At 40.7% G+C, this 23,769-nt stretch overlaps 2 protein-coding genes across 6 annotated transcripts in view; one reads left to right on the top strand and one right to left on the bottom strand.

Moving 5' to 3' along the window:
• The window catches only part of ITK (IL2 inducible T cell kinase), an 87,861-nt gene that overhangs the window by 11,876 nt on the left and 52,216 nt on the right, over positions 1–23,769 (bottom strand). For both annotated transcript variants that reach the window (XM_043988774.1, XM_043988773.1), the window contains exons 7-12: positions 17,043–17,108; positions 14,581–14,635; positions 6,363–6,445; positions 3,717–3,850; positions 3,271–3,345; positions 187–358 (exon numbers count right to left, since the gene is read on the bottom strand). In XM_043988774.1, the coding sequence (XP_043844709.1) occupies positions 187–358; positions 3,271–3,345; positions 3,717–3,850; positions 6,363–6,445; positions 14,581–14,635; positions 17,043–17,108 (585 nt within the window). The remainder of the gene's footprint in view (positions 1–186; positions 359–3,270; positions 3,346–3,716; positions 3,851–6,362; positions 6,446–14,580; positions 14,636–17,042; positions 17,109–23,769) is intronic.
• Positions 6,094–23,769, top strand: part of MED7 (mediator complex subunit 7) — a 101,715-nt gene continuing 84,039 nt past the window's right edge. Inside the window, exon 1 of one of the 4 annotated variants that reach the window (XM_043988780.1) lies at positions 6,094–6,200. The gene's annotated coding sequence lies outside the window, so the exon portion shown is untranslated. Of the gene's footprint in view, positions 6,201–6,972; positions 6,993–23,769 lie in introns of those variants that run through there. The other 3 variants (XM_043988777.1, XM_043988781.1, XM_043988779.1) reach the window with 3 other exon arrangements.

Raw genomic sequence — 23,769 nt, 5'->3', positions numbered from 1 at the left:
TTTTTTAACCTCGGCTCAAATCTTCTAACCTGGTGCCATTGGTCAGACTATGTGTGCTTTCTGTGCCCCACTTGGAGCCCTGGTCACTAAGCAGGCATCTGAAGAAGCTCTCCTCCACTGAAGGATGGGACCTCCCCGCAGAGAAGGTCACTCCATGTGTTGTCCACCTCAACACTGCTCACTTACATCATGACTTCAGCCTCTTCTATGAAATCCTCTTCCGACATGGCTCCTTCCTGAATAGTCTTGATGGCGACTTTGCTCTTCCTCAGCCAGTAGCCGAGATGCACTATGCCGAACTGCCCGCTGCCAATCTCCTGCACAAAAGTAAGCTCTGAGGGCTTGATCACCCATTTGCCTGTGGGAGGTGGAGGAAGAAGGCAAAGGGAAGGTTTCAATGCTCAGTTCACTTCTCTGTTTTACTTCTCATCTGTCAAGAGACAGTCGAAATATATCTGTTTTTGTAATTGTTATTACTAACCCAAGAGATGGGAAAGAGCTTAAGCTCTTCCCCCTTTCCCCCATACTATGAAACCTTAGACAAAGTGTGGAGTAGGGGCACAGAGAAACACTGTTCTAGGCCTTTTGAAAAAAAAAAGGCAATTGAAAGTGTTCTAATAAACACTATGGTATATTGTCTATTTGGGTACTGAAATAACATTTTTCTCAATAGATAATGCTCAGTACAATCATTTTTGCCTCATTCATTGACAACATCCATTTAATAAACCTTTGATGAGTATCTGATATGTTTTCAGTACTTGTCTGGATGCATTGAGGATACCAGGAAGTATAAGGCACAATTCTCATCCTTGAGGATCTCATAGAACAATTGGAGAGATAGGAGGTCATGGGTATAGTGGAGTGGACACTGAGTCTGGAGTCAGAGGACCTCAAATGGAGGCCTGGTTTTAAGGAGCAGACAGGATTAGCAAAAGTGGATTTGTATACAGCTAGGATCTGTATACACAAGATAGAAGAGAGAAGACATTGTACACAGATACGTATGGAGTGTTTAGGGAATGGGAGATTAGAAAGTCGATGTTGGGAAGCAGTGAGATCTAAGGGGATTTTCAAAGTATGTATTAATTTTTTTAAATTCCAGTATATATTTCTATTGTTTATATGGTTATAAATAAATTATGTTACATGTTATCATATCTTTAATTATATTGTTGATGTAACATTATGAAATATTCTATTATAAATATATTTTTATGAACTAAAAATAGTTTGGCATTTTGGACCCAGATTATTTTGATTAAAATCAGGGTCTGTGTAGAATTTTATCATAGAGATTACCACTTGTATCATACTTGCAAAACCACAAGATTGAGATCTGGAATAAACCCTTAGTTACAAATCCAACTCTCGGTTTTCAGATTGGGCATCTGAGGCCTAGAGAAATTAACTGACTTGTCCTAAGTCACTCAGGTAGCAATAATAATGGCCAGCATTTGTATAACTCTTTAAGGTTTGCAAAACATTTTACAAATGTTATCTCTTTTTACCCTCACAACAACTCTAGGAGGCAGGTGCTACTATTACCACCATTTTAAAGTTGAAGAAACTGAGGCAGACAAGGTGACATGACTTGTCCAGGGTCACATAGCTAATAAGTGTCTGAGACTGGATTCAAACTCAGGTTATCTTCTCCAGATCCAGTGCTCTATTCACTGTATGACCTAGCTGCTCTAAATTCACAATTAGTGACTTCCCACGCCTGAGTAGGTGGCTTTTAATCTACAAATGAAAGTCATCAGCCTGTGGAGGCTAAGGTCAGGTGGCAGGTATATCACTAGGGCTACACTTAAAACCTTTCCATTGTGGTAGGACCTGGGCCTTCTGCTAGGATGGTCTTTGAGAGAACCCAGAGTCCCCTGCAGACCATGATGAAGCAAACCTTGGAGAAGGACTGGGGTGGAGGGGCCCTTAATACAATGCCTAGAGATAACTAGACTGGGCTCCTTGAGAAGGACTATGTCTTCCATTGCTATCATCTCTGCTCCACTGTGCATTCCTCATTCTTCTCCAGGCTATACTTGAAACTTAGTCTACCTCCAATTCCTGCAGCCTCATCCCAGCCTTAGAACACACACATTAGAATTACCCTTTGCCCCTGTAGCCTCATTCTCTGGGTCGAACCTCCTAGAACCTCTACTTAAGAAAAGCTGGTGGCCAGGGGAACACGGTCTCATTGCTCTCCAGGCTGCACTCCAGACTTTCTCGACCATGCCTCCAATCTGGGTACCTCTGCTATCTCCACACACACACTTCCCAGTTTCCTCTTTCTTATGTGCTGTCTTCCCTCATTAGAAGGCAAGCTCCAGGGATAGCTAGGTGACGCAGTGGATAGAGCACCGGCCCTGGATTCAGGAGGACCTGAGTTCAAATCCGGCCTCAGACACTTAACACTTACTAGCTGTGTGACCCTGGGTAAGTCACTTGATCCCAATTGCCTCACTTTAAAAAAAAAAAGAAGGCAAGCTTCTTGAGGGGTAAGACTGTCTTTCTTTCTACATGTATTTATATTTCCAGCACTTATCACATAGCATGTGCTTAATAAATACTTGTTGAATGGCTAATATGGAAATAGGTTTTATATGATCGCATATGTGTAGACTATATCAAACTACTTGTCTTCTCAGGGAGGGGGGAAGGGAAAAAGGAAGAGAGAGACTTTAAAACTCAAAATTAAAAATAAAAAAGAATGTTTAATATTTTATTTCCCCCAATTACAAGTAAAAACCATTTTTAACAGTTGTTTCTTTTTAAATTTTGAATTCTAAATTCTCTCCCTCTCTTCCCTCCCCACTCATTGAGAAGGCAAGCAATTTGATGTGGGTTGTACATGTGCAGATGTGAAAAACATTTTTTAAATGTTTAAAATGGTTTTTACAGGTAATTGGGAAAAATAAAATATTTAAAAATACAAAAAAATACTTGTTGACTGACTGCATTAGATAAATATTGAACAGATGCATTATTAGTTCAAACCAATGGAGAACACTGGCCTGTGTTACTTTCATATATATGTTCATTTCCACATATATCTATGACCCACCCAGATGCCTTAGACATGCCTACATACACATGCAAATTCTGTGCACACTCTAAGTGCATTCCAATCTTGTTCTGAACCTTTAAGTTGAAAGCTAATTTTAGTTAAAGGGAGTTCTGGAATTAGCATTATCTACATCCAGAATTTAAGGATGGTGTTTCAATTACTGACCCAGCAATGGGAATGGCATCTCAACACTAACTACTTACCGTATCTCAACCCAGCTGTGATTGGGGCCTTTTTTCTCCAGGAACAAACAGGGTACCGTAAACGTGTAACAAGACCTGTGTACATCAAGAAAAGAGAGAACCTGGGGTGATCATTCTGTCCCAAGGATGGTTCAGATTAAAACCACCTTAGGAGTCTTCTTTGCCATGGAAACTCCTTTTCATTTTGAATGTCCATATGAGCACTGTTTGAGAGATGCTGATATTTGGTAACAAGTCATCTCTACATCAAGGTCAAGGTTTTTAAAATCAGAAGAGGCCCTAGTGATGCCACATAGTAGGCTCAAAGATATGATAGCTTTCTTTGGTTCTGGTCAGCTGGCTTGTTATAAAGTAACTGATCCCAGAAGGGCCCTTATTCTTCCCCACATTTTGCTGAGACTCCCCAGCTAAACCACCCCTCTCTGAGCCTGCCCTCCAAGACTCACCTCCTCCATTGTGTTGGTGATACTTGATCAGGCTGGGAATGGAATCAAACACAAATTTTTCTGCCACGTAGTATCGTTTGGGATGGTCGTTGGTCTCTTTGATGTGATAGTGCTTGATACATGGATTGTTCTCACTAAAAAAAAAAAAAGCATATGGTGTTTCTAAGAACAATGAACACATCTGTTAAATCAGGTGATTCCAACGTCCTCATGTTTTTTCTCACTAAACTGCTGTAAAGTGCAAATTAGCTTCACGTAGAAGAAAACAAGGTGGTGATCCCAACTCCCTCTATGTGTACATTCTTATCTACCATTGCTACAAAACATAGAGGCAGCATGGTATGGAGTAATGGTAGAGGGCCAACCTCAGAGTCAGAAATGAAATAAGGTTCTGTATGAAGTACTTTACAAATATCAACCCTGAGAGGTAGGTGTTATTATTATCTCCATTTGGCATTTGAGGAAACCGAAGGAGACAGAGATTAGGTGACTTGTCCAGGGTCACACAGCTAAGAAGGGGTAGGATTTCAACTCAGGTCTTCCTAACTCCAGACCCAAAACTATCCACCGTGCCACCTGAATATCTCTAAAAAGAAAGATTTGGTGGGGGCAGCTAGGTGGGGCCTTGGATAAAGCACCAGCCCTGGATTCAGGAGGACCTGAGTTCAAATCTGACCTCAGACACTTGACACTTAATAGCTGTGTGAGCCTGGGCAAGTCACTTAACCCTCATTGCTCCATTAAAAAAAAGACTTGGGTTCATGCCTTGCCTCTAACATGCACTATGTGACACCGGACACACAGTTTAACTTCTCAATGCCACAAACAACTCTCTAAGACTAGCTTCAGAGTGGTTGTTGATGTGCGTTGGTTCAGGTGATTCCTTCATCAAGAGTTTCCTAGGGGCAGCTAGGTGGCACAATGGATAGAGCACCGGCCCTGGAGTCAGGAGTACCTGGGTTCAAATCCAGCCTCAGACACTTAACATTTACTAGCTGTGTGACCCTGGGCAAGTCACTTAACCCCAATTGCCTCACTAAAAAAAAAAAAAAAAAGAGTTTCTTATATCAATAAAATTGTGGGTCTGCACCCAAACCCATAACTCCATGGCACAGGCTGGCCCCCTGCCTCAACCAGCCCAGTCTCCCCATTCTTCCCTGCACTCACCATGTCCATTCCCTCCTTTGTGCTGGTACTGTTTCTCTTTCCTGGAAAACCCTCCTTCCACTCTATTTGTGCCCCAGTCCTACCCTCATGGCACCAGTGCCGCCTCCTCAAGAAGTCTTTCCTGACTGATTTAGCTCATGTGAAGCTCCCTCTCGTTAAGCCTCAGCCTCCTTGGCTATATAATAAGGGACTGGATGAGGGGGTAGCTAAAGTCTCTTCTAAGCTCAACTTCCATGATCTTGTGGTCCTTTTCTGAACTGTTCTTATCCTGCTGGTCAGCACCAGATAGTCTCACATGTAGTCTTTAATTCTGTGTGCTGTTGGTCTTTCTAATTAGACTGAAAGGTCCTCAACACCAGGGAGTAGATTTTTGTCATTCAAATCTGGCATCCGACATTTCCTAGTTGTGTGACCCTGGGCAAGTCACTTAAGCCTCTGTTTGCCTCAGTTTCCTCATCTGTAAAATGGGGATAATGATAGCACCTTCTATCCAGGGTTGTTGTGAGGACCAAATGAGATGATACTTGTAAACTGCTTAGAGCACCGTGCCAACACTTTATAGATATAGAGTGTATGGAGCAAATGCTTATTCCCTTCCCTTCCTCTGTATCTCCCACAATGCCTAGCACAGGCCTGTTCACACCATTTGAGTTCCCTTGGTTTCTATTTCCAGAAGGCGATCAATCTGCTTAGAATCATCTTGGAGGAGAAATATCAGCAGAGTCTAACACGTTTTTTGAACTAGGCTGATGAAGAGTTTTACGGAGAATGAGAAAATAGAGTGGGAGAGACTTTCAATTCTTGTATCCCTCATTTCAAGATTCCACCTAAGTTTGATTTTAGTTTCACCCCTAGTCAGAATCTATGCTTCAAGCAGGAGAGGCCCAGGTAATAATATTCCTGTCACTTACTGCAAGGGAAGGCTAGGGACCACACTGGAGGCGACACAGGAGATTATAAACCCCAGGCAAGAGAGTATACTTTCTATTAACTTTGTTTTCTTTTCTCCCTCCCTTTCACCCCTTCTACAATCATCACACATTTCAGACTTGCCTCTGGCTGAGGTGTTGATCTGAGGTAGGCTGGTGTGCTGTCTGCATGGAACTATTCTGAGACTACAGCTTTTCCCCCAGGCTGCTGACACAGGCGAGGAAGGGTGGCAGGAGCTGCATGGGGAGGTGGGGGTTAAGAGAGGAGTCTCTTCTTCCCTACATTGCTCTTGCAGTATGCTTCGACCTTTTGGAGGACTCGGCCCATCAGCACGGTTTGCCATTTCCTCCTTCCCTCTGCCTGCCAGCTTCTCCCCAGGGATTGAAGGTGAGCAATATCAGCTTTGCTTCAGGGGCCTGGGCTGTATTCTCTGGGAATGGGCCAGCCCCATTCCCAGCATTTCTGTACCAGAGGCACACTGTGCTCCCCACTAAAAACTGAATTGACCACCAAGGCAAGAATCCCTGATTGCAGCTCTGCATACTGTACCTTAAGATCGCCTTGGTGAAAACTGAAAGAGTGTATGTTCCTGGCGTCCTAGAGTCCCTCACCATGAATGCTCCTTCTTTCCCCTGTAAGAATTGCAGAAGAAATGGAGATTAGCCATCAATCACTGGAAACCAATCAGCTTTTCCGCTTTCCAAATCTCATTTCAGCCTCACAACAACCCTGACAAATAGGTACTGCTGGTATTTTTATTCCCGTTGTACAGATAAATAAATTGAGGCTTTAGAGGGGTTAAGTAATTTGCCTGTCTTCCTATAGTCCAACTGTAATTCACACAATGTCTTGGTGAGCAAGCCCTGACTAAGACAAAGAGCTGGAATTTAAATTCTAGCTTTCTGGCTCTGAATGCTTCTTTATATTGTTTCACACTGCCTGGGCGACATGTCAGGAAATGTATTGTCTTTCAACTTTGTATTCCTGCAATCTGATACAGAGCCCTGCAGATTGGAAGGGGTTTGTTGGATTGGTTGGAACATTTTTGCCCTTATGGGTGCCAGAAAGGTAACTCCCTCAATATTGCCTCCACAAGTTCACCTGCTTCTGAAATTCTACAGTTAGATTAATTTCTTAAGGCACCTGGTCCCAAGAAGATGCACATATACATGGAAAGAGGTATCATATCTTAATGTTTATCATCTGTTTATACTTCTGAATATATGGGTGTATCACATCCTTTCTTTGAAGCAGATTTTGATGGTGGATAAAGTAGGAGGGGAGTAAGGATGACGGGGGGGGGGGGGGGGGGGGGAAGGGACTGAGAACAGGGTCTCTCAGCAAAAGACAGTTTACCTGCTTTAAAATGTTGCCTAAACTCTATCCTTTATAGTGGAAAGAAAGATAATTATAATATTATCATAGCATATTATTATATAAACATTAAAATATAGTATAAACTATTATAATGTATTACATAATCTGTTATATATTATTATGTATTCTATTATATATTATAGATATAATAGTATAACATAAAATATGTTATTGTAAGCATTATTATAGCACTTTAAGGGTTGCAAAGCACTTTACAAATATTAATTCACTTTATTTTCATTCTATGAGGTAGATGCTATTATTATTTGAACTCTAGATGACCTGGAATGAGTCCAGGCTAGGCTACTTACTAATTGCATGACCTCAGAAAAATTACTTCTTCTCTCTGTGACTCAGTTTATTTTTCTTATCTGTTATAAATGGGTATAGCATTTGTACTATCTCACAGGAGCTTGTGAAGAAAGTACTATAGAAAAATGAGGGACCACTGTCTTCCTGAGATGTTCAACATTTTATCAGATGCAGATACAGATGGTGAGCTTATTGAATCTGGAGATGTCACAAATTTGGGAGAGGTAGACTAGCTCTAATGGAATGGATCTTACCGTAAGAGACCAAAAAGACCACCACCTATGGGGCAAATTTAAGGAGATGAGATTTAATGGTAGAAATGTAGAGTTCTCCATTTGGGTTCCAGAGATCCACTTAAATATAAGATAGAGAAGGTATGGCCAGATAATAATTTGCGTGAGGAAAGATGTAGGGGTTTTAGTGAATTGTAAATTCAAAATGTAGGTGTGATTTGGCAGTCAAAAAAGTGAGTCCTATCTCAAGCTGCATTGAGAGAGGCAGTGTCCACGAGGGAGATGAGAGGGAGATGGACTCTGCCTCTCTGGGTGCTACAGTTTTGGAAAAACATCCACAAACTGAAGCCTGTCCAAAGGAAGGGGCCTGCCACAGTAAGACACTGTAGACCATGCCATGTAAGAACTAATGGAAGGAAACAAGAATTTGGGGAATGGAGAAAAGAAAAGGGAAAGGTATATTTATTGAGGTTTTTAGCCTTTTTTTGTGTCCTGGCCCCCTTTGGCAGTATAGGGAAACCTCTGGACCCCTTCTTGAAGTGTTTATAAATGCATAAAATAAAATACATAGGGCTACAAAGGAAAATAATTTTACTGAAATGCAGTTATTAAAATAGGAAAATAGAACCAAGTCCTTGGATCCTACGTTAAGAACCCACACTCTGGAGGGAAAGACTAGGGACAAGGAGAAGTAGTAGGAGAAATGTAGATTTCAGCTCCGAGTAAGGAAAAATAACCTCCCAGCAATTTGAGCTCCCCACCCCTGATAGAATGGGCTACCTTGGGGAGAATGGGCTCCCCATTATTTAGAGTTTTCAAGTGAAGCCTGGATGTCTTTTTCTTGAGTAAGTGGTAGAGGCAATTCTTGTCCAGTTCTGTATTCAGCTACATTGCCACTAAGGAGCCACAGAACTCTGGCATTTTGAGTGGTTCTATGCAAATCATTTGGATGTGTTCAAAAATTTTAAATTTTTCTTCTACTAGTGCTACATTTTGGTTTGTTCTTGAGGAAATTTCATAATTCTCTGGAGGAGGGTATCATACCTCAAAACCTGTCACTTGTATAAACCTCAGTGTAAATAGGCAGCCAGATGGCACAATAGATAAAGCAGCTGAGCCTCCAGCCAGGAAGAACCAAGTTCAAATTCAAACTCAGACATTTACTAGCTATGTGACTCTGGTCAAGTCATTTAACCTCAGTTTCATCAACTGTAAAGTAGGAATAAAAATCACACCTACCTCACAAGGTGAATGTGAGGAAAGAATGAGATAATATTTGTAAAAGTGCTTGGCACATAGTAGGCACTTAACAAATGGTTATTCCCTCTTCCCCAGATGGCTTCATCAGACCCTGTTTTTGGAGGAGGCTTTGAAAGTAGAGAAGTAGAGAGGAGTTAAGGACTATGGATTCTAGGCTGGGGAGAAAGAGAAAGAAAGAAGACCCACCAGCAGACAAAATTGACTTTCTTTAAAATTTTGCCTAGGGGTAGTCCTTCTGTGTTAGCAAAGGACAACTAGATGGACAACTGGATCCTATTCAAGAGTGTGTTGGGGTGGGAGGGGGGTTGTTCCCATCCCCCTTACTCAGTTCCTAAGTGGAATGTTCTAATTTCTAAGGGGCATCATGTGCTCTCCAGCAGGGAAAACAGTAACAGATGCATTTATACTTGGGTTTTAACTTGTCATCTAGCTGTCTGTGAAGTTTGTTATGATGAAAGATTATGTACCTAATACACACTCAAAAGAAGGCAGATATTACTTTTACTATGCCATGAAGATAGTTTTTAAAAGAAGCTGTTGGGGGGCAGTTGGGTGGTATAGTGGATAAAGCACTGGCTCTGGATTCAGGAGGACCTGAGTTCAAATCTGACCTCAGACACTTGATGCTTACTAGCTGTGTGACCCTGGGCAAGTCACTTAACCCTCATTGCCCCGGAAAGAAGAAGAAGAAGAAGAAGAAGAAGAAGAAGAAGAAGAAGAAGAAGAAGAAGAAGAAGAAGAAGAAGAAGAAGAAGAAGAAGAAGAAGCTGTTGCTTCTCTGAAGACATGTTGGCCTTGGTCAGTGGATGAATTGTTTGGTTCCACCAGTATAGAAAAGGCTGGTCTTCCTTGGTCAGCAGCTGAAGGCTTAAATCACCTCAGTTTGGACTGCCTTGAGACTGGGGCTTTGCACCTGACAGAACCTGCTGCTATATCTCCTCCTGGTCGCTGCTCTGAGCAACCTTCAGTCTTAAAGACAGGAAATGTTGGTGAGAGGGTAAAAGCAGCAGCCAGAGCCACAGTTCTGTGGAATGTGAGTGAGCCAACCTATGACAAACCCGCATACTTCCTTCAAGGAGTTCAGAAGAAGTCTAAACCACTCAGATTTCATGACCTCAAAAAGAGTCCTCATTTGAGACTAACTCTCAGAGAGGGCTTTGGTTACCAAAGGGTATATACAGGCAGGGGGCAGCTAGGTGGGGCAATGGATAGAGTGCTGGGCCCAGAGTCAGGAAGACTCATCTTCATGAGATCAAGCTAGCCTCAGACATTTATTAGCAAGTCACTTAACCCTGTTTGCTTCTGTTTCCTCATCTGTAAAATAGGCTGGAGAAGGAAATTGCAAATCATTCCAATATTTTTTGCCAAGAAAACCCCAAATGGCTTTATGAAGAGTCGGACACAACTGAAACAACTGAACAAGAGTCAGATTAATTAGCCCTGACTCAATAAAGGATCCCCTGCTACAATGTCCCCCGCTAGTGGTCATCCAGCCTCTGTTTGAATTGTTCTAAAGATGAAGAACCCAGTTTCACTAGTAAGTGTCAGGGGGTAGCTCCAATTGATAGGAAGTTCTTTTATTTGTTAAGCCAAAATTTCTCCAACTGTCTCTACCCCCTTCCCTAGCTTCCAGTTATTGGTTCTTATTCTTTCTGCAATGAGTTTCCACCAATTTTCCTCTATTGTTACTTCAAGTAACACCTATTTTTCTGTTAGTTTGGAATGACAGTTTGAATCCCATTTCTGCCATTTACTACCAGTGTAACCTTGTTTAAGACACTTAACCTCTGGGGCAGCTAAGTGGCTCAGTGGACAGAGCACCAGCCCTGGAGTCAGGAGGACCTGAGTTCAAATCCAGCCTCAGTCATTTGACACTTACTAGCTGTGTGACCCTGGGCAAGTCACGTAACCCCAATTGCCTCACCAAAAAAAAAAATAAAAAGACAAATACATCCCTTTCATGGGGAAGCTAGATGGCACAGTGGATAGAGCACCGGCCCTGGAGTCAGGAGTACCTGAGTTCAAATCTAGCCTCAGACACTTAACACTTACTAGCTGTATGACCCTGGGCAAGTCACTTAACCCCAGTTGCCCCACCAAAAAAAAAAAAGACACTTAACCTCTCCAGGTCTCAGTTTCCTGTTTGTAAAGTGATAGGTCATCTTAGATTAGATGCCCTCTAAGTTTGTTTCCACCTCTGTCGTTCTATGATTCATGTCAAACTATGTGGAACCCTACCTTTCAAAGTTAATCTTTTTTTTCTTCCAGTTTTTCCTCAGTTTAGGAAAACCCAGGTGTGTTTGGGATGTGTGTGTGTGTGTGTGTATTTATTGACTTTTCACTGTTCTTTGGATTTGAAGGTAACTTTATTATCATTAAGGGTCTAGGAAGATAATCTGGTGCAGAAGAAATAGCATTATCTTTGAATCAGAGGATCTTCATCCAAATATTATCCCTACTCCTTGCTACCTATGTGACCTTGGGCAATGAGGACTATTGTTACATTAAAATGAAACCAGCCTCGGTAACTTCTCATTACTCTGCTCTCTGGGACTGTCTAAGAAGAACAACCATAACCCCCCATTACACATTAAGAGCCCTTTAAATACTAGAGTAGATATGATAAAGCAATCTTCTTTTCTCTAGGCTAAACACTCAATCCCTTCAACTAATCCTCAGAGTTCAGATTTGTTACTAATTTTGTCTTCCTCCTAATTAGTTCTAATTAGTGAGGTTCCACTACAGTGTAAATTATGTGTACAAGTTCTAAGCACATGTAACCCAAAGGAGGGATTAGATCTCCTTCGGTATAATCAAAATCCCAGTGTAGGTTCTAGCCTTCTTAGCCAAACTTGATTCTTTTCTTCTCTGAATTTTTATAACTAAAAGTATAAATAGCTAAAAGGGTCTTATAGTCTATACTTGGGGTTCTCAGACTTTTTAGTTTTAGGACCTCTTTACGCTCTTAAAAATTATTAAGGGGGTAGCTAGATGGCGCAGCACATAAAACACTGGCTCTGGATTCATGAGGACCTGAGTTCAAATCTGGCCTCAGACACTTGACACTTACTAACTGTATGACCCTGGACAAGTCAGTTCATCCTCATTGCCCCGCAAAAATAAAAAAAATTTAAAAAAATAAGGCCACGTAAGAACTTTTGTTTATGTGAGTGATAGCTATTGTTACTTACCATATCAGAAATGAAAACATCTTAGTATTGTTATGAAAATAGTTTTGACCTCACAGATCAAATTAAAAGAGCTTAGGGATACCCAGGGGTTAGTGAGCCACATTTTGAGAATCACTGTCCTATACCATATTGTCATATAGCTTTAGAATATTAAAAGGACCTTAAGAATCTTCCTTCCTGGGGGCAGCTAGGTGGCGCAGTGGATGAAGCACCGGCCCTGAGTTCAGGAGGACCTGAGTTCAAATCTGACCTCAGACCCTTGACATTTACTAGCTGTGTGACCTTGGGCAAGTCACTTAACCCTCATTGCCCCGCAAAAAGAAAAAAAAGAAAAAAAAAGAATCTTCCTTCCCCTCCCTTCTTTTCCCCTCCTCTCCCTCCCCTTCCCCTTCCCCTCTCTCCTTCTTTCATTTCCCCTCCTTTCCCCTCTTTTCCCTTCCCCTTCCCTTCCCCCCCACCTCCTCTTGCCTTCCTTTCCCTCTTGGACTCAGAGTCCTAACCTATTTCTGCTGTAATCTAAGGCCAGTGGTGGTTTTGGTGCTGGTGGAACATTGCAACATTACCCCCTCTTTCCTTATCTATAGCCAAAACATACTTCTACAATTCTAGTCCAGGATCCTGCTCATCATCCTTGAAAGTACATTGATTCTAGTGAAGAATCATGGAAGGCTGGAGCTGGAAATAGCCTTAGAGGAAATAGCCTCACTTTGTCCTCATAGCAACCCTGGGGTGTAGATATTATTATTATCTACATTTTATAACTGAGAAAACTGAATAAACAGAATTTAAGTGACATGCCCAGGATTACACAGTCAGGATTTGAGCTCAGGCCTTTCTGATTCCTGGTCCTGCTTAATTCACTGTGTCACCTAGCTATCTCTAATCCAATCTCTTTCATTTACATATGAAGAAACTAAGTCTCAGAGAGATTTAGTATGTACAGTGCCACATAGTAACCAGCAGGGTCAGGATTCCAACCCAGTTCCTCTGATTCCAAATCTATTATTCTTTCCACTCCACCACTGCCTGGGAATAGAGTTAATGTTTCCTGACACCTGGTATCTCCTAACTCTCACTCCAGTGACTATACTGAATTCTCTCCAACTAGCCTGAAGCCAGTCAACATATCTTCACTGGGCTCTCAGCCAGGATTTGAGAAATAGCCACTTAGGTGTGGCTATAGCTATGCCGGTAGTCAGAAAAAAAGTCTGACTCAGCAAAATCATTTGCCGCTCACCCTGGCACCTCTGCAGTTAGCAAGGACCATCAAAGCCATAATGATTGGCCACTAATCCATATCAGTGCAACACAGAAGACCAGTCCAATTGATTTTCATAGGATCATAAAGTTAGAGTTGACAGGAACACCAGACTATTGTGAGAAATAATTACTAATAATCGATGTCTTGAGAGACCCAGAGAGACCCAGTGATCTCTCGTTCTTTCTTTTTCTTTTTTTTTTGTGAGGCAATTGGGGTTAAGTGACTTGCCCAGGGTCACACAGCTAGTGTTAAGTGTCTGAGGCTGGATTTGAACTCGGGTACTCCTGACTCCAGGGTGGGTGCTCTATCTACTGTGCCACCTAGCTGCCCCTCACTTGTTCTTTCTTAATCCTCCCCTCCTCATTCAAAGGTAAACTCTCCTCGAGAGATTCCATCAAATCTTCTCTTCTAGGTCAAGCCCAAACCAATCTTACAAAACAGTCTTGGGTGGGGATAGATTCTTTTGTCTAGATAAACTGAAGGATTTTGGCCTGCACAGCCACACCTAGATGGAAAGTGTTTTGGAAAGTGTTTCTCTGATGTCATCTTAGCAAGAGTTGAGTGATCTGAGTCGTGTATCCCTGAACTTCATTTTAATATAACCCATTTCCAATCATGTCAACCAATTAGATTAGAATGATGTTAACCAATTAGAGTTGATTGCTATGTGATGGACTTCCTATAGTCAGAAGGGTATATGAACTGAGACCCCATTGCCATTAAGTGTCTTTGGTCTGAGAGAGATGGCCAATAGATGTCCTTTTATTAATAATGGCTAGCCTATTAATAAAATGATTAAATTACCCAGAAACTATGTCTCTCATATTTTTAATTGTCATACTATCTAGGCAACCCCACCTCTTTTTGAAGATGAGGAAACTGAGAATCTAGGAAGTTAAGTAACTTTCCCAAAGTCACAAAACTAGTAAGCAACAATAGTGAAATTTGAACCCAGATCCTAGAGTTACATGGACAGTGTTCTCTTTCTACTGTAGCATTTAAGCACAGATTATACACAGAAACAAATGCATTAATCCAGAGAATCAATTTGTCTCTTTCAAATCAATCACAAAGCAGAAAGAAACCAATCTCCCTTTTTTGCACAAGTCCAATGCCAAGGTCACTGTACTTACCTCATCTAAAAGGAGTTTTTCTGCTTTGTCTCGACTGATACTCTTGTTGTACCACCTGAAAATAGTTTAAAAAGTCCTTGTCATCTGAGTTATTGAAAATTTAACTATATAATTATTTTTAAAAAGGATCAGGAAAAAAAAGGATCAGGGCAGAAAAAATTATATGTTCTTATTCTTCTTTCATCAATTTCCTCCAAACATAACAGATAAAATAAGTAATACCTTCACATGTAATATGATATTTAATTTTTCTTATGTTACTTTTTATTTCAAAACACAGTGGGTGGTTATATGTGGGATGATTCCTGGGGCTTCTCACAACATTAATGCAAATTAAATGGCTATAAAATAGCCTTTTAAAATAGCAATAACCATATTTTTTACTTAGAGACTCAGGCTGGCTCTACCATAGACTCAAATACTGATAAAAATATTTGTTTGTGTCTCAGCATATCCTTTTAAAGAACAACAACCAAAAGGAGAAAACAGATGAATTGGGTGTAGAAATAGCCTGGAGTTTCTAGCTATGAAAACACAGGTGGGAGAGGCAACAGAAGAAGTAGATAGAGAGCCCAGCTTGGAGACAGAAAGCCCTGGGTTCAAGTTCCATCTTTGACACATACTGGCTCTGAGACTCTGGTCAAGTCATTTAACCTCTCAATATTCCCAGGGCACTCTTTACAATGATAAACTCAAGAACAAGAGTTGATTTGCTTTGGTAACAGGAGCTTATATTCACTGGAAGTTCCCTACCCTGATAAAATTACAAATCTGGACCAAAAATAAAAACAAAACAAAACACATCTGATTCAATAGCCCTGAAGTTTGTTTTCCTGAGTAAGCTGTGGTGGCAGAGAAGGAAGGAATTGGGGAATATTTCACAGTCAATGGAAGCATTAATATAGGCAAAAATTCTATTTACTAAGAACTTATACATTAGAGTCTGCATGGGATTTGCATGACTACAATTGTTATTCAGGTAACAAGCCTGCATGCTTAGGCTAAAAAACAATAAAGCCCAAAGTCAAGTCAATTTGACTTGTGCCTTTCAACAAAGTATAGTGGAACTGGTGGATTCAGTGAAGATTGAAGCTAATATTTGGGACATCTTACTGGCCACCAAGTCACCAAGACCATCATGACATCTCCTTCTATGCTTATTGTGTAGAAACAGACCCTGCCAATACAACGTCAAGCAGGAGGATGAAAAGACATATAGATGTTTTTAAGTCTTGGAGTGTTTGTCCTTGTACAGACATAATACTCCAGTGATTGATGGAATTTCTCACTTTTTATTAAGATGTTTTGATCATGGCCAAAGAGGGAAATAAAAGGCTGACAGGATTTAGAGTTGGAAAAACTCCCTCGGCCTCATCAGATCTCTTGGAGATATTTGGCGGCAAATAGAATATTGTTGACTCCAATATGCCAAACGTTTGCTGCCCTTTATACTTCAGCTGATGACCCTACCAATCATGTAAGGAGATGTTCACACGCACAGAGACCCCACTGCCAATCATTATAATAGGTCCAAGGGTAAGAAACTCTTTAGGAAATTATACCCATATTTCTCATTACTGCACTGCTCTGCTCATGCTATCAGAATTTCAGCAACAAATAACACCCATATCTGGGTTGTCAAGAGTCATAATGATTTATTTAATAACAGTTCTCATTACTCTGAATTCTACTGATGTCACCAGTCTCTTTCAGAAGACAAGTACTTAGTACCCTGCAATTGTATATTATGAAACATTCAACTGGAAATGGAGGGTGGGGGAGGTGGTCATTGTTTCCCCTGAATTACTATCCATGTATAGTCTTCTAAATGGTAGTTAGGAAAGAATACTCTTGCTGTCTTTTGCACAATATAGGCACACTAGACAGAAATGATTTTTCACTTTGAAAACACTGCATGGGAACTGCCTGGAATCTGAGTTGTGTCAAGGGCTTGTTTTTATGGAATTTTTTTCTATAATTTTTCTTCTTGCCTTCTCAAGGCAAGCAATAATTCTGGCCCATCCAATATGTCCTTTGCCCTTCCCACAGAAACATAGCACGATTCATTCATATAAGCAGGGCCATCCCTTGAATATGAGAGTAGTGAGACTTAGAGGGACTCACATTTCTAGAGGCTGAATTGAAACATGAGATTGGGAGCAGAAATAATTCATAGTTAGTACATGACCTTCCTTTTACACCTTGCTCTGCCCTGTTCCTCTCCCTCCAATTACCAGGGCTAAGGGTTAGCCCTGCCTTCCTCACAAACCCCTCAGACTTCTCTTTTTGTGACTTCTTTCCCCCTTCAATGTTTTTTTTTTAATTAATTTCTTTTAAATATAAATGAGGGTTAAGTAGAAGAACTTTCTAGGTATAGCCCTACCCCACCCCCAGGCACTTAGGAAGGTAACCTTGCACATATCAGATTACAAAGTCACAAGAATCAAGTAATATCATCTTACTCATATGTTTCCAGGTTATTTGGCGATTTCTCTACCAGGTAACTGCTTGGCACGTATCCTTCATGCCTGTTAAAACATGAGTCATGATTAGACAATTACAGAAATGCCTGTTCCTAACTAATTTTACAATCATAGAGCTGGAAAATACCCTACAGATGATCCAGTGACTCCTATATTTTACATATGAGGAAGCTGAGATATAGAGAACAGGACTGATTTGCCTAATGTCATATTGCCAGTCTGGGGTAGTGTTACCTTAGGGGCTCAAACCCAAGCCTTGATATTTGATTGAGTACGACACCATGCTAGTTCTTAAGGTACTGTACGTGGCATCTTCCTTCCTTTCCTTGTATACTTACCTAGTCAAGAGAGGAAGGGGGAAAATATTGGAATTGGGGTATAACATATGAAGATTAACCTCTCCCAAAAGGTAGAAGGGATTCTGATGGGAGGGACCCATTTATGAGCCCTTGTCCTTGAAACTATCCATATCTCTGAACTTGGACAACCCTAGCTTATGACAGATCAGACATGGGGTGATGGTCTCCTCCATTAGTAGGGCTGTGATTTCAGGAGCTCCAGAAAGACCCTTTTGTCCCTAAATATCCTCTCATTTTATGACTGATACTTGAAATTCCACTCTTAGAACAGCAGCATCACAGATTCATGTCACAGATTGGAAAAGACCTCAGAAGTCATTAAATCTGGCCCCTGCTTGAACAGTATTGCATCAAAAGAAATTTTAAAATTTACAGACTCTATAAAGGAAAGGTGGGTTTCAGATAGATAGATATAGATATGTATGTATATGTATATATATATATATATATATATATAGTTTTATTACATCAACATTGGCCATGTACACATCTTCCTGAATATGAGAGATCTTTGCATCATGATCAGAAATAGCAAAAATAAGATCAAACTGCTAACATTTAAACAAGAATGAATAAGAATTTACTATTTTATTCAAATAGCCCTTCTTCCTGCTCACTGTGAAATTTCCTCTATTGGAAAAAAATTTAATTAGTTTTCTTTTTCCTTATGGAAATTTTTTGGTGATAATTGTTTTTTCCACATCAATGCCAAAAGTTTGCATTCAGGAAATAGAATTAAAATGTTAAAAAAAAATAGTGACTTTCCAACCACAGTTCACAGAAGATATCAGTCAATAATTGTGAGGCCTGATACAAAGCTCTCCCTAATCTTGACAGTGAGAAATGAATAAAGCTTATCCTAAATCAGAAAAACTCTCCTGGGTGGAGGTAGAATCAGCTGACTGTGTATATTAGATGGGGAACAATCACTTGGAGAATCTAACAAAAATAGCCTGGCTCTCCAAAGCCTTCTATGGAAAAGGAAATCAGCTAGGGGGAAGGGTACGAGCATTTATTAAACATCTATGTCAGGTATTATGTTAAGCACTTTACAAATATTATTTCATTTTGTTCTTCACAATAACCCTGGGAGGTAGGTGCTGTTAGGTAGGTGGAGGAAACTGAGGCAGACAGAGGTTAAGTAATTTTACCAGGGTCACACAACTAGTAAATTTCTGAGAATTCAGGTCTTCTTGACTCCAGGCCCAGCTCTCTATTCACTATACAACATAGCTGTCTTTAGTATACTTTTTGATTGAATGACAGATCCAGAAAGAGTTATCTAATCTAACAAATAAGGATGTTGAGGTACAATGAGGGGAAGACATTTGTTTCATAGCTAGTGGCAGAACACAGCTTGCCTGACCCCTTGGCCAGTGTTTGCTGTTATAATATACTATTTCTCTTATATTAAGCATCCAATTGCTTGGCAACATGGATGATTACAAGGCTTTGCCTTTTCATCATGATGCCTGATATTATTAATCAATCAGTAAAAAAAAAAAAGCATTTATTAAGTTCTTTGTACCCCAGACACACTGAACAATCTCTGACCTCAAGAAATTCACATTCCAATGAGGGAAACACGTAAGCGTGCGCACGCGCACGCGTGTGTATGTGTGTGTATACACAAGATTTAATACAGAGAAGATGGAATATGATCTCAGAGGGGAAGGCCCTATAGGCTGAGGGAACAGGTATTCTTTGAATGTTCTGCCCCATTTATTCAAATCATCTAAAGAAAGGATGCTTTTTCATGTTTATTTTTTGCCTAAATGACCTGAATAACATCCTCTATTCCTCTGTGTGGGAAGGTTCAACCAGTTTCTCACTCATTTCCCTTTAGTTATGGGCCATTCATTTATCCTTCTAGACTCAGGTTGTCAGAGTTTAGACAAGAAGAACAGGTTAGTAACCCTGCCTTCCTCTGCAAGTTAACTACAGAGCAAAGTTGTAATTTTGGGTCTCTGTGGTCTGTTGCTTAGTCACCAAGTCACATAGCCTCTCAGACCATGGGTTTTGATCAAAGTACTATCTCTATCTCCTGTAAGATTGGGTTGAAAACGATGTAAGGAGCAGGCTCATGACTCATTGCTCCCTGGAAATACTGTTTTAAATATATAGTAAAACTACAGGAAACTGTGTCATAGAGAAGTGGAGAGATGTGCCTAAGATCACATAGCTTACTACCTGAGATTAGAACCCAGGGCCTCTGACTCCAGATTTGACCCTCTTTCCACTGGAAGTCTTACTTCCCTACCTCAGTTACCCTCCCCAAAGAGAAAGCACTTGAATTCCTTTTTTTTTTTTTAAAGATATTGTTTAGATGTATGTAGCAGAAAATATCAGATCTCTCTATAGAAGATTTTTGGGAGATAAGGTGGTTTCATCTTCCTGTTAAGGCTTAACTCTTCAGAGGACTAGCTTTGTTTTCTTTTAATTTTGTTCAAAAACTAAGAGTAGGGGGCAGCTAGGTGGTGCAGTGGATAAAGCACCGGCCCTGGATTCAGGAGTACCTGAGTTCAAATGCGGCCTCAGACACTTGACACTTACTAGCTGTGTGACCCTGGGCAAGTCACTTAACCCCCACTGCCCCATAAAAACAAACAAACAAACAAACAAATCAATTAATTAATTAAAATAAATTTTAAAAAAAAGAAACTAAGACTAACCTTATAGGAAGGAAACAAGCATTTATTAATTCCCTATTATGTGCCAGACATTGTGCTTAGTGTATTACAAATATTATTTCACTCGATCCTTATCACAACCCTGCAAGGTAGCTGCTGTTATTGCCCCCACTTTACAGTTGAGGAAACTGAGGTAGATAGAGGTTGAGTAACTTGTGTAGTAGGGTTGCATAGCTATTAGAGAAGGCTGGGTTTGAACTATAAAAGTACAAAACCAATTTCTTGGTTTTAAAGAGCTTTCAGTCTAGTTAGAAAACAAACAACAACACACAAAATTAAATTCTAGAAGCTTACACTCTACCAAAGATGATCATACATATAGGAATATGCCTTTATTAAGTGCCCACTACGTTCTAGGCATGATGCCAAGTACATTACAAATAATATTTCATTTAATCCTCACAACAACACTGAGAGAATGGTTCTATTATCCCCATTTTATAGCTGAGGCAGACAGAGGCTAAGTGACTTGTACAAGGTCACATAGCTAATAAGTGTTTGAGGTCACATTTGAACTCCGGACCCAGCACTCTATGCCTCAGGCCACATAGCTTTCTCTAGTAGAAGGGTCAGAGCGAGACCCAAGGCTTGCTTGGGCCATAGGAAGGCTGGATTCCCAAAGGTTGTGTGTTTTGGCACGGCAATTCCTATACATAAAGCATTTTACAAGAAAGAAGGAATTAAACCGAAGCATTTCAATAAATATAGAGATGGGGGCTGTGAATGCAGAATGTTACATAACCTGTCAAACTGGGAGCTGTGTTGGTTTTGCTTACCCATTTTTCTTTCTTACAGGATTTTACAAGCTTGGCAGGGGGTGGCAATGATTTATGTAATGACAAAAGGCATTAATTTTTTAGAAAAGAATAGGTCATGCAGAGGGGGGTGAGGGGAGGAGAGAAAGGAAAAGAAAGGGAGAAGAAGAGGAAGAGAAAGGGAAAGCAAAAGGGGAGGGAAAGGGGGGAAGGAGAGAGGAAAAAGGAAAGGGATGAATGGGAGAGGGGGAAAAGAGAAAGAAGGAGAAGAAGAGAGAGAAAGGAGTGAGGAGTATAAAAGAAAGCTCTGGACTTAAATCAGAAGACTTGGGTTTGAATTCCGTCTGTGACACTTAAAGTTGTATAACCATGGATGAGCTGATACACCTCATTTGGTGTATTTACTTTCCTCATCCATCTGTCAAGCTTGTTGTAAGGAGGATAACTTGCTAAGCTTACCACTCATGCTCTTTTTTTTTTTTTTTTTTTAGTGAGGCAATTGGGGTTAAGTGACTTGCCCAGGGTCACACAGCTAGTAAGTGTTAAGTGTCTGAGGCCAGATTTGAACTCAGGTACTCCTGACTCCAGGGCCAGTGCTCTATCCACTGCGCCATCTAGCTGCCCCCATGCTCTTTCAATATTGAGTCAGTCAATAAGCACTTATTATGTGCCTACAATGTGTCAGGCACTGCGCTAAGCTTGAGATATATAAAGAAAGGCAAAAGACAGTCCTTGCTCTCAAGGAGCAGACATCCTAATGGGAGAAACAACGAGCAAACAAATATGCATAAACAAGCTATATACAGCATACACAGGAAATAGTTAACAGAGGGGCTGGGAATGGCTTGCTGTAGAAGATGAGATTTCAGTTAGAATTTAAAGGAATCAGGGAAGCCGGGGGTCAGAGATGAGGGGCAGAACATTCCAGGCATAGATGGACACCAGAAAGGAGAGGAGCCGAGAGATTGAGCATCTTGTGGGTGGAACAGCCAGGAGGCCAATGTCATCAGATGAAAGAGTAAGGAAGAGGAAAAGGAAGGGAATAAGTGTTTTATATTGCAGCTTGTGCCTGCCAGACACTTTTCTGAGTGCTTTATAAATATTATTTCATTTGATCCTCACTGGCTAAGGGAATCTTAACTACAAATATTATTTCCTTTGATCCTTACAATAGCCCTGAGAGGTAAGTGTTATTATTAGCCCCATTTTACAGATGAGGAAACTGAGGAAGACTGGGGTTTAAGTGATTTGCCCAGGGTCATACAAGTAGTATGTCTGGTGTTGGATTTGAACTCAGGTTTGTCTGACTCCAAGCCCAGTGCTCTATATACTATAACATCTAGCTGCCATGAGGAAAGTATATCTCTGGATGTAAGGTATAAGAAGATTAGAAAGGTAAAGATGGGTTACCTTATGAAAGGCTTTGAATGTCCAACAGAGGATTTATATATTTGATCTGGGATGTGATAGGGAGCCAGTGGAGTTTATTGAATGGAGAAGGTGATATGGTCATATCTGTTCTTTAGGAAAATTACTTTAGGGGTAGCTAGGTGGCACAATGGTTAGAACACTGGTCTTGGATTCAGGAGGACCTGAGTTCAAATCTGGCCTCAGACACTTGACACTTACTAGCTGTGTGATGCCGGGCAAGTCACTTAACCCTCATTGCCCTGAAAGAAAGAAAGAAAGAAAGAAAGAAAGAAAGAAAGAAAGAAAGAAAGAAAGAAAGAAAGAAAGAAAGAAAGAAAGAAAGAAAGAAAGAAAGAAAGAAAGAAAGAAAGAAAGAAAGAAAATTACTTTGGCACCTGAATGGAGGATGGATTGGAGTGGGGAGAAACTTGAGGCAGGCAGACCCACCAGTGGGCTATTACATTAGTTTGAAGGTGAGATGATAAGAACCTACACAAGAATGGTGGTAGTGTTGGAGGGCAGAAGGGAGTAGATTTGAGAGATGTTACAAAGGTGAAATCGACAGACCTTGGCAACAGCTTGGATATATGGGCTCACAAGCTTGTACTGGTATATTTTGTCTTCCATCCTTATCGTGTCAAAGAAATATGCTACATTAGAGTTGGAAGGGAACTTAGAAGATCATACAATCTCCCCTCCTCTGTCCCCTGCCCCAATGAATGGGTCCCAGCAGGAAGCTGGAGGTACAGTGAATAGAGCACCAGTCCTGGATTCAGGAGGACCTGAGTTCAAATCCAGCCTCAGATACTTGACACTTATTAGCTGTGTAACCCTGGGCAAGTCACTTAACCCCAATTGCCTCACCAAAAAAACAAACAAGACCAAAAAACCTGATTTCAAATCTGGTCTCAGACACTTACTACCTTTATGACCCCAGAAAGCTCCCTGAACCTCTGTTTACTTTAGTTTCCTCAATTGTAAAATAGGCACGATTATAGCACCTACCTGACAGAGCTGTTGTAAAGATACAATGAGATAATATTTGTAAAAGTTCTTAGCACAGAGTCTGGCAGGAACACAGTTGGTGCTATATAAATGCTTATGCCCTTTCTTTCTCTCCTAAAACATTCCCAACCAATAGTAGGTTACACTCTATTGGCATTTGCTTGATGCTGACTTCACTGAAAAAAGTAGAGCTTAAATGATCCGCGGCATCAATCAAAATGCCTTGTGACTTGTGACACTCGGTTTTGGTTACATATACATATATAGTACAATATCATGAATTTAAAAAAAAAAATTTGCATCAGGGCAGCTAGGTGGTTCAGTGGATAAAGCACTGGCCCTGGATTCAGGAGGACCTGAGTTCAAATCCATCCTCAGACACTTGACACTTACTAGCTGTGTGACCCTGGGCAAGTCACGTCACCCCAATTGCCTTACCCAAAACAAAACAAAACAAAATGTTTGCATCAGAGTCAGCAACAATAAT

This window comes from Dromiciops gliroides, chromosome 2, assembly GCF_019393635.1.
Source record: "Dromiciops gliroides isolate mDroGli1 chromosome 2, mDroGli1.pri, whole genome shotgun sequence".
Taxonomy (NCBI): Eukaryota; Metazoa; Chordata; class Mammalia; order Microbiotheria; family Microbiotheriidae; genus Dromiciops; species Dromiciops gliroides.
The sequence above is the reverse complement of the archived record's forward strand: the minus strand, read 5'-3'. Positions and strand labels throughout refer to the sequence as shown.